At 49.4% G+C, this 9,611-nt stretch overlaps 3 protein-coding genes across 3 annotated transcripts in view; 2 read left to right on the top strand and 1 right to left on the bottom strand.

Moving 5' to 3' along the window:
- The window catches only part of ISM2 (isthmin 2), a 3,725-nt gene extending 3,039 nt beyond the window's left edge, over positions 1-686 (top strand). Inside the window, exon 5 of the mRNA XM_072428422.1 lies at positions 42-686. Within this exon, the coding sequence (XP_072284523.1) occupies positions 42-562 (521 nt within the window). The 3' untranslated portion in view covers positions 563-686. The remainder of the gene's footprint in view (positions 1-41) is intronic.
- Positions 687-2,176: 1,490 nt separating this feature from the next.
- On the bottom strand, positions 2,177-8,528 carry AHSA1 (activator of HSP90 ATPase activity 1). The gene is made up of 9 exons (XM_072428419.1): positions 8,343-8,528; positions 6,175-6,365; positions 5,637-5,719; positions 4,784-4,901; positions 4,297-4,385; positions 4,093-4,218; positions 3,656-3,757; positions 2,775-2,826; positions 2,177-2,587 (listed from the first exon to the last, which is right to left on the bottom strand). The coding sequence occupies exons 1-9, from the start codon at positions 8,420-8,422 to the stop codon at positions 2,415-2,417; spliced, it is 1,014 nt and encodes a 337-aa protein (XP_072284520.1). The 5' UTR covers positions 8,423-8,528; the 3' UTR covers positions 2,177-2,414.
- A 353-nt stretch (positions 8,529-8,881) lies between these two features.
- Positions 8,882-9,611, top strand: part of VIPAS39 (VPS33B interacting protein, apical-basolateral polarity regulator, spe-39 homolog) — a 9,544-nt gene continuing 8,814 nt past the window's right edge. The window contains exon 1 of the mRNA XM_072428413.1: positions 8,882-9,013. The gene's annotated coding sequence lies outside the window, so the exon portion shown is untranslated. The remainder of the gene's footprint in view (positions 9,014-9,611) is intronic.

Genomic DNA, 9,611 nt, shown 5'->3' with positions numbered 1-9,611 from the left:
CACGCACGCAGTCTCACCCTTTCTCTCTTTTGCCCTTTTAGCTCACCTGGACAGCTGTGACCGTTGGCTCACCTGTAAGAGTGAATTCCTAAGTAATTATTTGCACCGGGTGTTGACAGAGTTGCCCAGCTGCCCCTGCTCTTACCCCTCGGAGGCCGTGTACAGCTCTCTAGTGCTGCGGGATGAGAAGTTAGGACGCAGTTTCCGGTGGAGGGACGCCAGTGGCGGTCGGGAGCGGTTGGACATCTACAATGTGGGGGCCCGGTTCTGTCTGCGTTCATTGCTGACCCGGGACAGCAGCAGCCTGGGGGCTCAGCATTGCTGCTACGACCATTCCTTGAGACTAGTAACACGCGGCAGTGCTGCCGCCATCCCCAACCTTATCAGTGCCGATTTCTCCCCCGAACTCCACTACAAGGCCGATGTGCTGCCCTGGATCCTATGTAAGGGCGACTGGAGCCGTATCCACTCCCTCCGCCCCCCAAACAATGGCCGCAGCTGTCCCGAGAACCCCCCTGAGGAGGAGTACCTGGCCCAGCTACAGGAGGCCCGCGAGTTCTAGGAGCCGGTGTGGATCTGTCATGTGGCACTTCACAAGGACTGTGGGGGAGGGGAGGATGGAAGGGGAGCGTGGGGGCGGAGCTGTAATATATTCAAATTATTTCTATACAGATTTTCTATAATCACTCTGCTGTCTCCTCCATTGTGCAGCGTCATGTCACCAAGAACCAAACTACCCCTAAGGGGGTGCTGGGGGCAACAGACAAGAGGAGTTTGACCTTCTGTCTGTGTCCCCATGGCAAGATTACCCCTTACTTCCTGTCCTAGAGACACAACAGGAAGTTAGAAAATCCTCTCTTAGTTGGGACAAGAACAGTGTCCTCGTTGGAAGATTCCCCTTCTGTCCTAGTGACTTCTCCATTAATTATGTTCCAAAGTGGGCGGTCACCACGAGACACAGATCTAGTAAATCCCAATATTGGGGACACCGAAACCCCCCACAAGGGGGTCGAATCCTTCCATGCCCCATACAAAACATTTTGGAGATCTGGATATTAGAACACTCCAGCACCAGGTGCAGTACAATGGCGCCCCCCATGGTCACTCTGAGAATTCCTACATAATAGGGAATTCCTCTATGGAACTCATACTAGAGCAAGGGTTCTTAACCTGAGGTATCCCTACCCCCTTGGGGGTATGGGAACCAAATGCTGGGGGTATGGGACTCGATCTCTGGGTACTGGTATTTATTGCTTTATTTACTGGCATTCGATGCTTATGATTTTATTTCATGTTCTCTTCCTAGCTATCCATATCTAAAGTACAGTAAATTCAAGTTTGTTGACATATTTGGAAGTCATACTGGCAACTAATATAAGGAATGGTGATAATTATATTGACAGTCAGGTAAAGGGGGTATGGGACCATATTGTACAATCCATTGGAGGGGGGGTGTCTGGAGTCATCAAAAGGTTAAGAACCCCTGTACTAAAGGTTCCTCTGTGTTCCTGCTCTACAATGGCACCCCCAGTGGACACTGCAAGTTCCTACATTATAGGAATTCCTCTTGGCACTCATACCAGGAGCTGTGTATTTTCAGTACAATGGCGCCACCTTGTGGCCACATAGAACCACTTATTAAAGGATGTTTTGGGCGCTCAGATGAGGAAAATAAAATCCCTTTTGAAATGTCCCCATATTCAGATTGTTGTCACCAAAGCTGGTGACAACAGTTTTAATTTTACATTTATGCCCAAGGGTCACTAGGATAGATGAAAGGGGAACTCCACCAATGGGGAACAAGCTGACATAAAAACCTAACAGGGGGTCTGATCCCCCCTTCCTTCTTAGGTAGGTTATATAAGAGAAATATATTATCCGACTGGCCAGAATATTACCACCAGCCTGATACTAGTGTGACCCCTCCAGGCAAAGACCCCACAACCCCCCTGAAGGTGTCCTGTAGTATCTGGGGCCCAAACATTACCAACAGATCTATTCGGATTCACTGCACTCTACCCATAATGCACCTTGTTGCAGTGCTGGATAACCACTTCTGTGGTCACAACACTGATAGCATGATTGGTTGCACAGTGCTGCCATTGTTTCTCATGCTCCGATAGGCTGGCTGTGGGTCAGGTGACTGGATGGTGTAATAAGCCAGATCCAATGGGGCTCAGATTGATAATTTATTTTATTGATGTGACAATATACACAGCGCTGCCAGACTGACAATATACACAACGTTCACCCGCCATCCGGGGCTCAGTGCAAACAATCCCAAATCCAGGTCTGCGCCCCATCTCACACATTAAATACGAGTTTCAGTCCACAAGACAATATTTCCTTTTATACACCAGTAAAAAAAAATCCCCCCCCCCTCCCAAAACCTAGACCCCCCACCCTTTCCCTTGTTATAACAGCATTGCCCCATAACCAAAGGTCTGCTTGATGCCATCGAAGTAATATCGTTTCCAGCCGTCCTTCGTGTGCTGCTCCTCGCTTTGCGGAACTCCTCGTGCCTCCATCTGCAGCTCCGTCTCTCCGCCTTTATCTGACAGGGACAGCGTGATGGCGGCGTGGTGTCCTGCGGGGAGAATACAGGGAGTGAGACACCGCAATTCAAAGATGGGAACACACCGGACGGTGACAACATTCCATATCTACACAACATGCCCAATGGCGGTCTGTCTGATAAGGGGAAGAATGAGCCCCCCACCCAGGAAGTGAATTTCCAGAGCTAAAAAGAAGGAAATACAGAACAGAATTCTTACCTGCCGGCCAGGACTTGAACCTCCAGGACATGAGAATTCTCTTTTCTGGCTCCTGAAATTACACAGAGATAGCTTAGTGTTGTATAGACACCCAGAGGGCTGAAGACCCCATGATGAATGCCCAGTACTCAGGATTCATCCCCCCCTTTACCCCCTATTGGACCCTTTTAAATGCTTCATTTCTTCTTCCTCTCCAAGATGTGTACCTCCAAGATGTCTAACAACTAAGGGGGATGAGCAGCAAAGAAACAACTCCCAGGGCCCCAAATCAGAGATCAGGAGACTGCTGGCAGATTCAGGGACATCTGAAAGATCAAACATCCGCAGCTGGCATGGAAAGATGCAGAAAACCCTGGGGACCATCCGGCAGATAGGAAGGAAGGTGCGTGACCCCAGAATACCCAGGAAAAATGTGTGTGTGGGGGGGTAACAAGGTCCTAACCAGATGAAAGTAAAACCCAAACTGCCCCAATCTGACACCATGAAAAGCGATAATAGTTCAACCAATTCACAAAAACAGCCACCCCATGGAAGACCTTGTAGGCCCAGACCACCTCCAAGGTGAGCATCTCATCCAAAGATCTGCAGGAATCTCTGAACCAAAAGACCGGGACGATGCCGACATCCAGTCTTCCTGTAGGTGGCAGTATAACCCAAAAGGGAAGACTTTTCATATTTTTCAACGGGCGAGAAAGAAAAATGTTGTATACCAGTAAATAGGAATGTTATACCACACCCCCCCCCCCCCCCCTACAATTAGTCTGAATGAAACTAGATTTGAACTTATTGTATTCTGCCTTCATACCACCGGCTAATACTTGGCCACCATTCCTGGGAGGGACTCCCTTCCCCCCCAATGTAATCACACAGCCAAAACTCACCAAATCCAAAAATTCTCCGCTGACATTTCCTCCCAATAATTGGAATTTTCCACCCTTGTCCGCCACAACTGTCGCTGGTGCGTGTGTGAAGCCCTGAACCAACTGCAAAGAGACCACAGTACATTAGCCCAATACTGCCCTCCCTAAATGGCTGACCACAGTACATCAGCCCAATACTGCCCCCCTCCCCACATGGCTGACCACAGTACATCAGCCCAATACTGCCCCCCTACATGGCTGACCACAGTGCATCAGCCCAATACTGCCCCCCTCTGCATGACTGACCACAGTGCATCAGCCCAATACTGCCCCCTCCGGGCCAAGCTGGATCCCCATGCCAAGTAGAAATCTTTGTCCTAAAATTACTAAATACAAATTTAATACACCAATTTTTTTTGAAGGGTTACCCCCAAGGCAGCCACGTCACTGCCCCTTACCTCCTGGGTGGTGAGTACCCGGTACAGCTCCTCTGGGGAGGTCAGGAAAGTCTCCTTCATGGAGATTTTACATGTGGGGATTTTCACTCCGGTGTTCTGACACGTTGCTGATTTGGTGTTCTGCGTCTACAGAGAAAAATTTATCATTTTCTGTACACAAAACAAAACGATTCAGAACGAGCCCATAACAGGAAAGCCCATTACCTCCGACGGAAGCGCTTTTTGCTTAACATTGCCGACAGCCGTGTGTGAGACACCGTTGGAGACTGGCAGGATCATTCCTTGTGTGAACTCTGAAATGACAGACATGGAAACGGATCAGAAACAGATCAGAACCGGATATACACAAATTATAAAAAAACACGACAGCGACTGATAAATCCCCACCAACCCCAACATTCACCACATGTTGACACCAATATCAGAGGGAAACAGAATTATAAGAATGGGGTACAGAAAGTTTAGGGGAAAAAAAACAACTACAAAAAGACTTGCCAGAATTTCCTGGGAAAAAAAAGAAATTCCAGGGAAAAGTGAAAAAAGGATGGGTGGAACAGTGCTGCCCCCTAGGGCCTTTGTGTGTCACTGCAGCTTCCCCTGCACATGGGACACCTCAAATGTGCTGTCCTATGTTTGTCCTTGAGGGCCAGAAATGGGCCAGAACTCTCCCCTCACATCCAGCGTCTCTCACCTGTCTTCAGGGTGGAGATGTACTTAGAGATGGCCTCCCGAATCTTCTGACTGCCCTCCTTTCTCATCAGATTGATCAGGCTGGTGTCTGGCTCATCTTTGGCAAGTGAGACTCTGATCTATGGGAGGGGAGATGTCATCAGGTGATAGAACAACTCACATGGAAGCAAAGCAGTGATGTGTCCATGGCGGGATGAACAATGATATAACTTTGTTCCCCCCCCCATGTACACAAAAACTTTTCCTTCACCTCACTGCTCCACTCAGAAAAAGGAAACTCTGTGCAGGCCATGACCCCTATAGCCGGAGCTTACAGTGCACAGTACCCCCTCCCCAACCCATGTGACAGCAGAGAGAAAAGAGTCACCTGCGACCCGTTGAATCGATAGAAAGGGCAGGAGAGGGCCGCTATATGTAAATCATAAAAATAAAAGAAGAAGATACAACAAGGGTTTTTAGGAAAAAAGAAACAACTATATTGTATTAATGTCATACACGTATAATAATGCATATATAGATAAGTACAATCAAGGTTTAAATAGTTTCAGTTCCACTCCTTCAGGTGAGATTTAGCGGAACACTTTACTGAACAATCAGTTCCTAATTGTAGACAGGTTCTCTTGGTAGCGATAGTATGCCAACAGGGTTCACAAAAAGGTCTCATTTGGCCCGATGCATTTTGCCTTACATGGCTTCCTGAGGGGAAGTTGAGACACTAAATAGGTAAAGGAAAAGTCCTTTTAGGATCCTAATCAGGACACCAATGCCCAATGAGGCACAACATATGGCACATGGAAGGGATGTCCTCTGTGCCAAGGAATATCCCTAAGATAATACAGAGACAGCGCTCTCACCTCCACCTCACTGGGGTCATTTTCATCCGACAGGTTTGGGATTTCCACGTGTCCTTTATATTTCACTCCAGACTGCGACTCTCCTACAAGCAGGGAAAAATAAAAATGCGTCAACTGCTGTCCATCACATGACTACGGTCACACTGTATAGCTTCGCTCATCACCTTACATTTGTCACCTGACTGCGGCCACACTGCATAGCTGCGCCCATCACCTTACATCTGTCACATGACTGCGGCCACACTGCATAGCTCCGCCCATCACATTTGTCACATGACTGCAGCCACACTGCATAGCTCCGCCCATCACATTTGTCACATGACTGCAGCCACACTGCATAGCTCCGCCCATTCCATTACATTTGTCACATGACAGCGGCCACAGTGTATAGCGCCGCTCATCACCTTACATCTATCACATGACTATGGCCCCACTGCATAGCTTTGCCCATCACCTTACATCTGTCACATGACTGCAGCCACACTGCATAGCCCCGTCCATCACCTTATATTGGTCACATGACCATGACACTCCTCACCTTTCCAGTTCAGTTTGACATCCCACTCATAGAAGAAGATGAGTTTCCCTTTGCGGTTGTTGATGGAGGCCTCACCGTCCAACTTACTGACCTCGGTCACCTCGCAGGTTCCTTCCTCGCCCGTTACCGACAGCCCCAGGAACAGCTCCTTCAATTTATCATTAGACCACGACGTGGCGTCTCTCTCTGTCCTGCAGGAAACACAAGAGGGGTGGTCACTAGGTGGGGCATTCACAGTGGGAGGAGCAAAATGGCGGCTGTTGAATACTGCTACTTTCAGATACATTGTGAGCAAATAATGAAAAAAAGAAAAACACAAAAAAAAAAAAAGAAAAACACAGAAAGTCATTTCATCTTATTATGGGGAAAACGTTGAGCCTCATCACAGGGCATGACATGTACCCCTGTACAGACCAATCATGTGTTGGGGAAATGGACAGTGAAAGCGGAAGCAGAAGAATGATATCTCCACCCTCTCCTCCTATAAGTATGCTTCTAGCACTGCAGGACCCTTGATTGGCCCCTTGTGTTCCCCCTTCATCCTCTCCCAAGCTCTGCTGTACAGACACAGAGTTCAGCGTTAAAGATAAATTAGGAATGCATTGGGGGCGCACAGCACTCCCTGTGACCCCCAGGACACAGACAACTGAACCATATAAATATCCCAGACCCATCTCACCCCCGCCATGCTGATTCTCTGGCTTGGGATAAGTGGGCAGATCGGGACCACCCCAGGAGTAGTGAAGATGGTAAATGAGATGACTGCCAGGGAGTCATGGGGACCCCTTTATAAATGCCCCCAATCCTTGGGCAGGTTTCTGGTCTTCTCAGTCAGCCCCACCCCTCCCCCTCTGCTGGGGGTCTATTTTTGTAACTGTACTAGGGATTGACGCACCAGCTGAGCGCCCCCTCCCTGGACATTGTCACTGACATCTTACAGGACAGGGGATCGGGATGTCCCTGCAGAGAGCACACTGACATTTTAAAGATCTTCTTTGTGGGATATGGTGATCAGGGGCCACACACAACGAGGGTCCCAATTATAGAGAGCCAAAGGGCACATAGTGGTGAGTGTCAGCTCTGCAGACAAGGACACGGGGCTTGCTGTGTATACAGTCAAGGCAATTGAGCAACAGCTGGGGATGAAATGCACAAATCCAGAGCTTCAGCTGATGGGGCCACTGGCTAATTAGGCGTCACCTGTCACATGACGCAAGAAGGTGGTCTCCAAAGACCCAAAGCATGGAAATCCTCCCATGGTGTGGCCACGATTAGTGCAGCGATATGAGGTTGACAACCACAGTGAGTGAGCAGTAGAGCATCAACATCTGCAGTCCTGGGATGGGGATGACTATGGAGAGGGTGGAGTACAAGGACAAGGATGACCAGAGATCCATGCTGCCATGTATTATTGTACAGAGAGGAGGATGAGCAGAGGAGATCAGCCTACAATGTAACCATGTGACTGTGAATACAATGTATCCATGATAGATGCCCATATATAGGGGGGGTCACATGATCAATATGAAAATTCCCACACATCCAGAGCCAATAAAATCGGAGGTTGCTAAGGGAGGGGCTGGTTGCTATGCCCATGAAGCCCGGCCTCAGCGGTGCCACACACAGGAGCGACCCAGCACTGATAACAGAACCAATCACAGCACAGAGCTTTGTTTATATGATTGGGTGTTTATTTAGCGTCATCATTTGCTGAAGCGCTGTACATAGTACTTTTTCCTATTCCGCGCTGTTTTCCATTCATTTTATTGTACGACTGAATAGAACCCAAAGATGGAAAATGTCACAAATTTACAAATGGAACACGCTAACCAAAACACGCACGTGCGTTATCATGTGTGACCGCCAACGTTCTGCCATACCGAAGACAGAGCAATCATTGGAACCCAGAGAACCAAATTCTGGAATAGAAGAGTCACAGAGCCCACATACAGATGAATACCGAATAGAATGTATGTATTGGGAGTACAATGTATGGAGGGGGTGACACTGAGTACAATGTATGGAGGGGGTGACACTGAGTACAATGTATGGAGGGGGTGACTCTGAGTACAATGTATGGAGGGGGTGAGTCCGAGTACAATGTATGGGGGGGGTGACAGAGTACAATGTGACCGCATGTAATGCTGATTAAAATGATTCCGGCTCACCAGTGCCAATTGTTGACGTTGGTGGCGTCCGCCCTCTGCTCCACAATCCAGCGCGGGTCTCCCTCTCCCCACTTAGCCATGTTGGTTCTCAGCCTGTCCCGGTGGGTCCTCTCTCAGGATCTCTGCCGTCACTTTTATCAGCCGTGGAAGTTACTAGAATAGCCTGGAAAGCCGGCAGACCCGCCCCTGGCCCCGCCCTTTCCTGCCTACGCCATCTTATCGGAGACCAGCAGCCCCCCTATCGCCTAAAGGCTACAACAGATACACCCAGAATGCTGTGCGAGACCGCCAGAGATCTCTTCTTTCCGCTACCATGGAGACCGACGGCCATCTTTACTGAGGGCTAAGATGGCACTCAATATTGGTGGGCGGGGCTACTATGTACGGTATGGATGATCTCTCAGTTATTGCATCCATTATTAATCCCCTTGTATGTGGATATAAAGAACTTTTAATTATTATATATATAGGTGTATGATAAACACAATACATTGTATCAGATTTTTGTGTTTAGGATGTGTATAGTGACGTCATATGACAGGAAGTGATGGGCGAATGGGCTCCTGGGAATGTAGTTCTTTCTGCATTGCGGTTCTGGGCTATTCATTAGGGTTTGGACTACATCTCCCAGCGTGCTCTAAGGCAGAGGGTGTTCTGATCCTGGAGAAGAGGTATGGATGGTTCTGTCACTCTGCTCTCACCCTCACTAGGTCCCCCCCAAAGTCGGAGGCAGCTGTAGGGAGGGGTTTCTGTAGCTGCTACATTGGACTGACTGCTTCCTGAATTCTACAATCGTTTCCTGACGCACTAGATTTTGTTTTATTCTGTCATGTAACTGATGCTTTGTAACTGGGGTGGTTATGTTGTGGAGGTGACTCTCCTTCTCTGGCTGTGCCCGGGGTGGCGACGCTCCTTCTCTGACTGTGCCCGGGGTGGCCACGTTCCTTCTCTGGCTGTGCCCGTGGTGGCGACGCTCCTTCTCTGGCTGTGCCGGGGTGGCGACGCTCCTTCTCTGGCTGTGCCGGGGTGGCGACGCTCCTTCTCTGGCTGTCCCGGGGTGGCGACGCTCCCTCTCTGACTGTGCCCGGGGTGGCGACGCTCCTTCTCTGACTGTGCCCTGGGTGGCGACGCTCTTTCCCTGACTGTGCCCGGGGTGGCGACGCTGCTTCCCTGACTGTGCCCGGGGTGGCGACGCTCCTTCCCTGGCTGTGCCCGGGGTGGCGACGCTCCTTCCCTGGCTGTGCCCGGGGTGGCGACGCTCCTTCCCTG

The sequence above is a fragment of the Pyxicephalus adspersus genome, chromosome 12 (assembly GCF_032062135.1).
Source record: "Pyxicephalus adspersus chromosome 12, UCB_Pads_2.0, whole genome shotgun sequence".
In the NCBI taxonomy this organism is placed as follows: domain Eukaryota; kingdom Metazoa; phylum Chordata; class Amphibia; order Anura; family Pyxicephalidae; genus Pyxicephalus; species Pyxicephalus adspersus.
The sequence above is the reverse complement of the archived record's forward strand: the minus strand, read 5'-3'. Positions and strand labels throughout refer to the sequence as shown.

Excerpts from the sequence above, each read along its gene's own strand:
- AHSA1 (XM_072428419.1), bottom strand. The coding sequence starts at position 8,422 with ATGGCTAAGTGGGGAGAGGGAGACCCGCGCTGGATTGTGGAGCAGAGG. Across the intron at positions 6,366-8,342 it reads AACGTCAACAATTGGCACTG|GACAGAGAGAGACGCCACGT; the intron begins GTGAGCCGGAAT and ends TGTTTCCTGCAG. Across the intron at positions 5,720-6,174 it reads TGTCAAACTGAACTGGAAAG|GAGAGTCGCAGTCTGGAGTG; the intron begins GTGAGGAGTGTC and ends CCCTGCTTGTAG.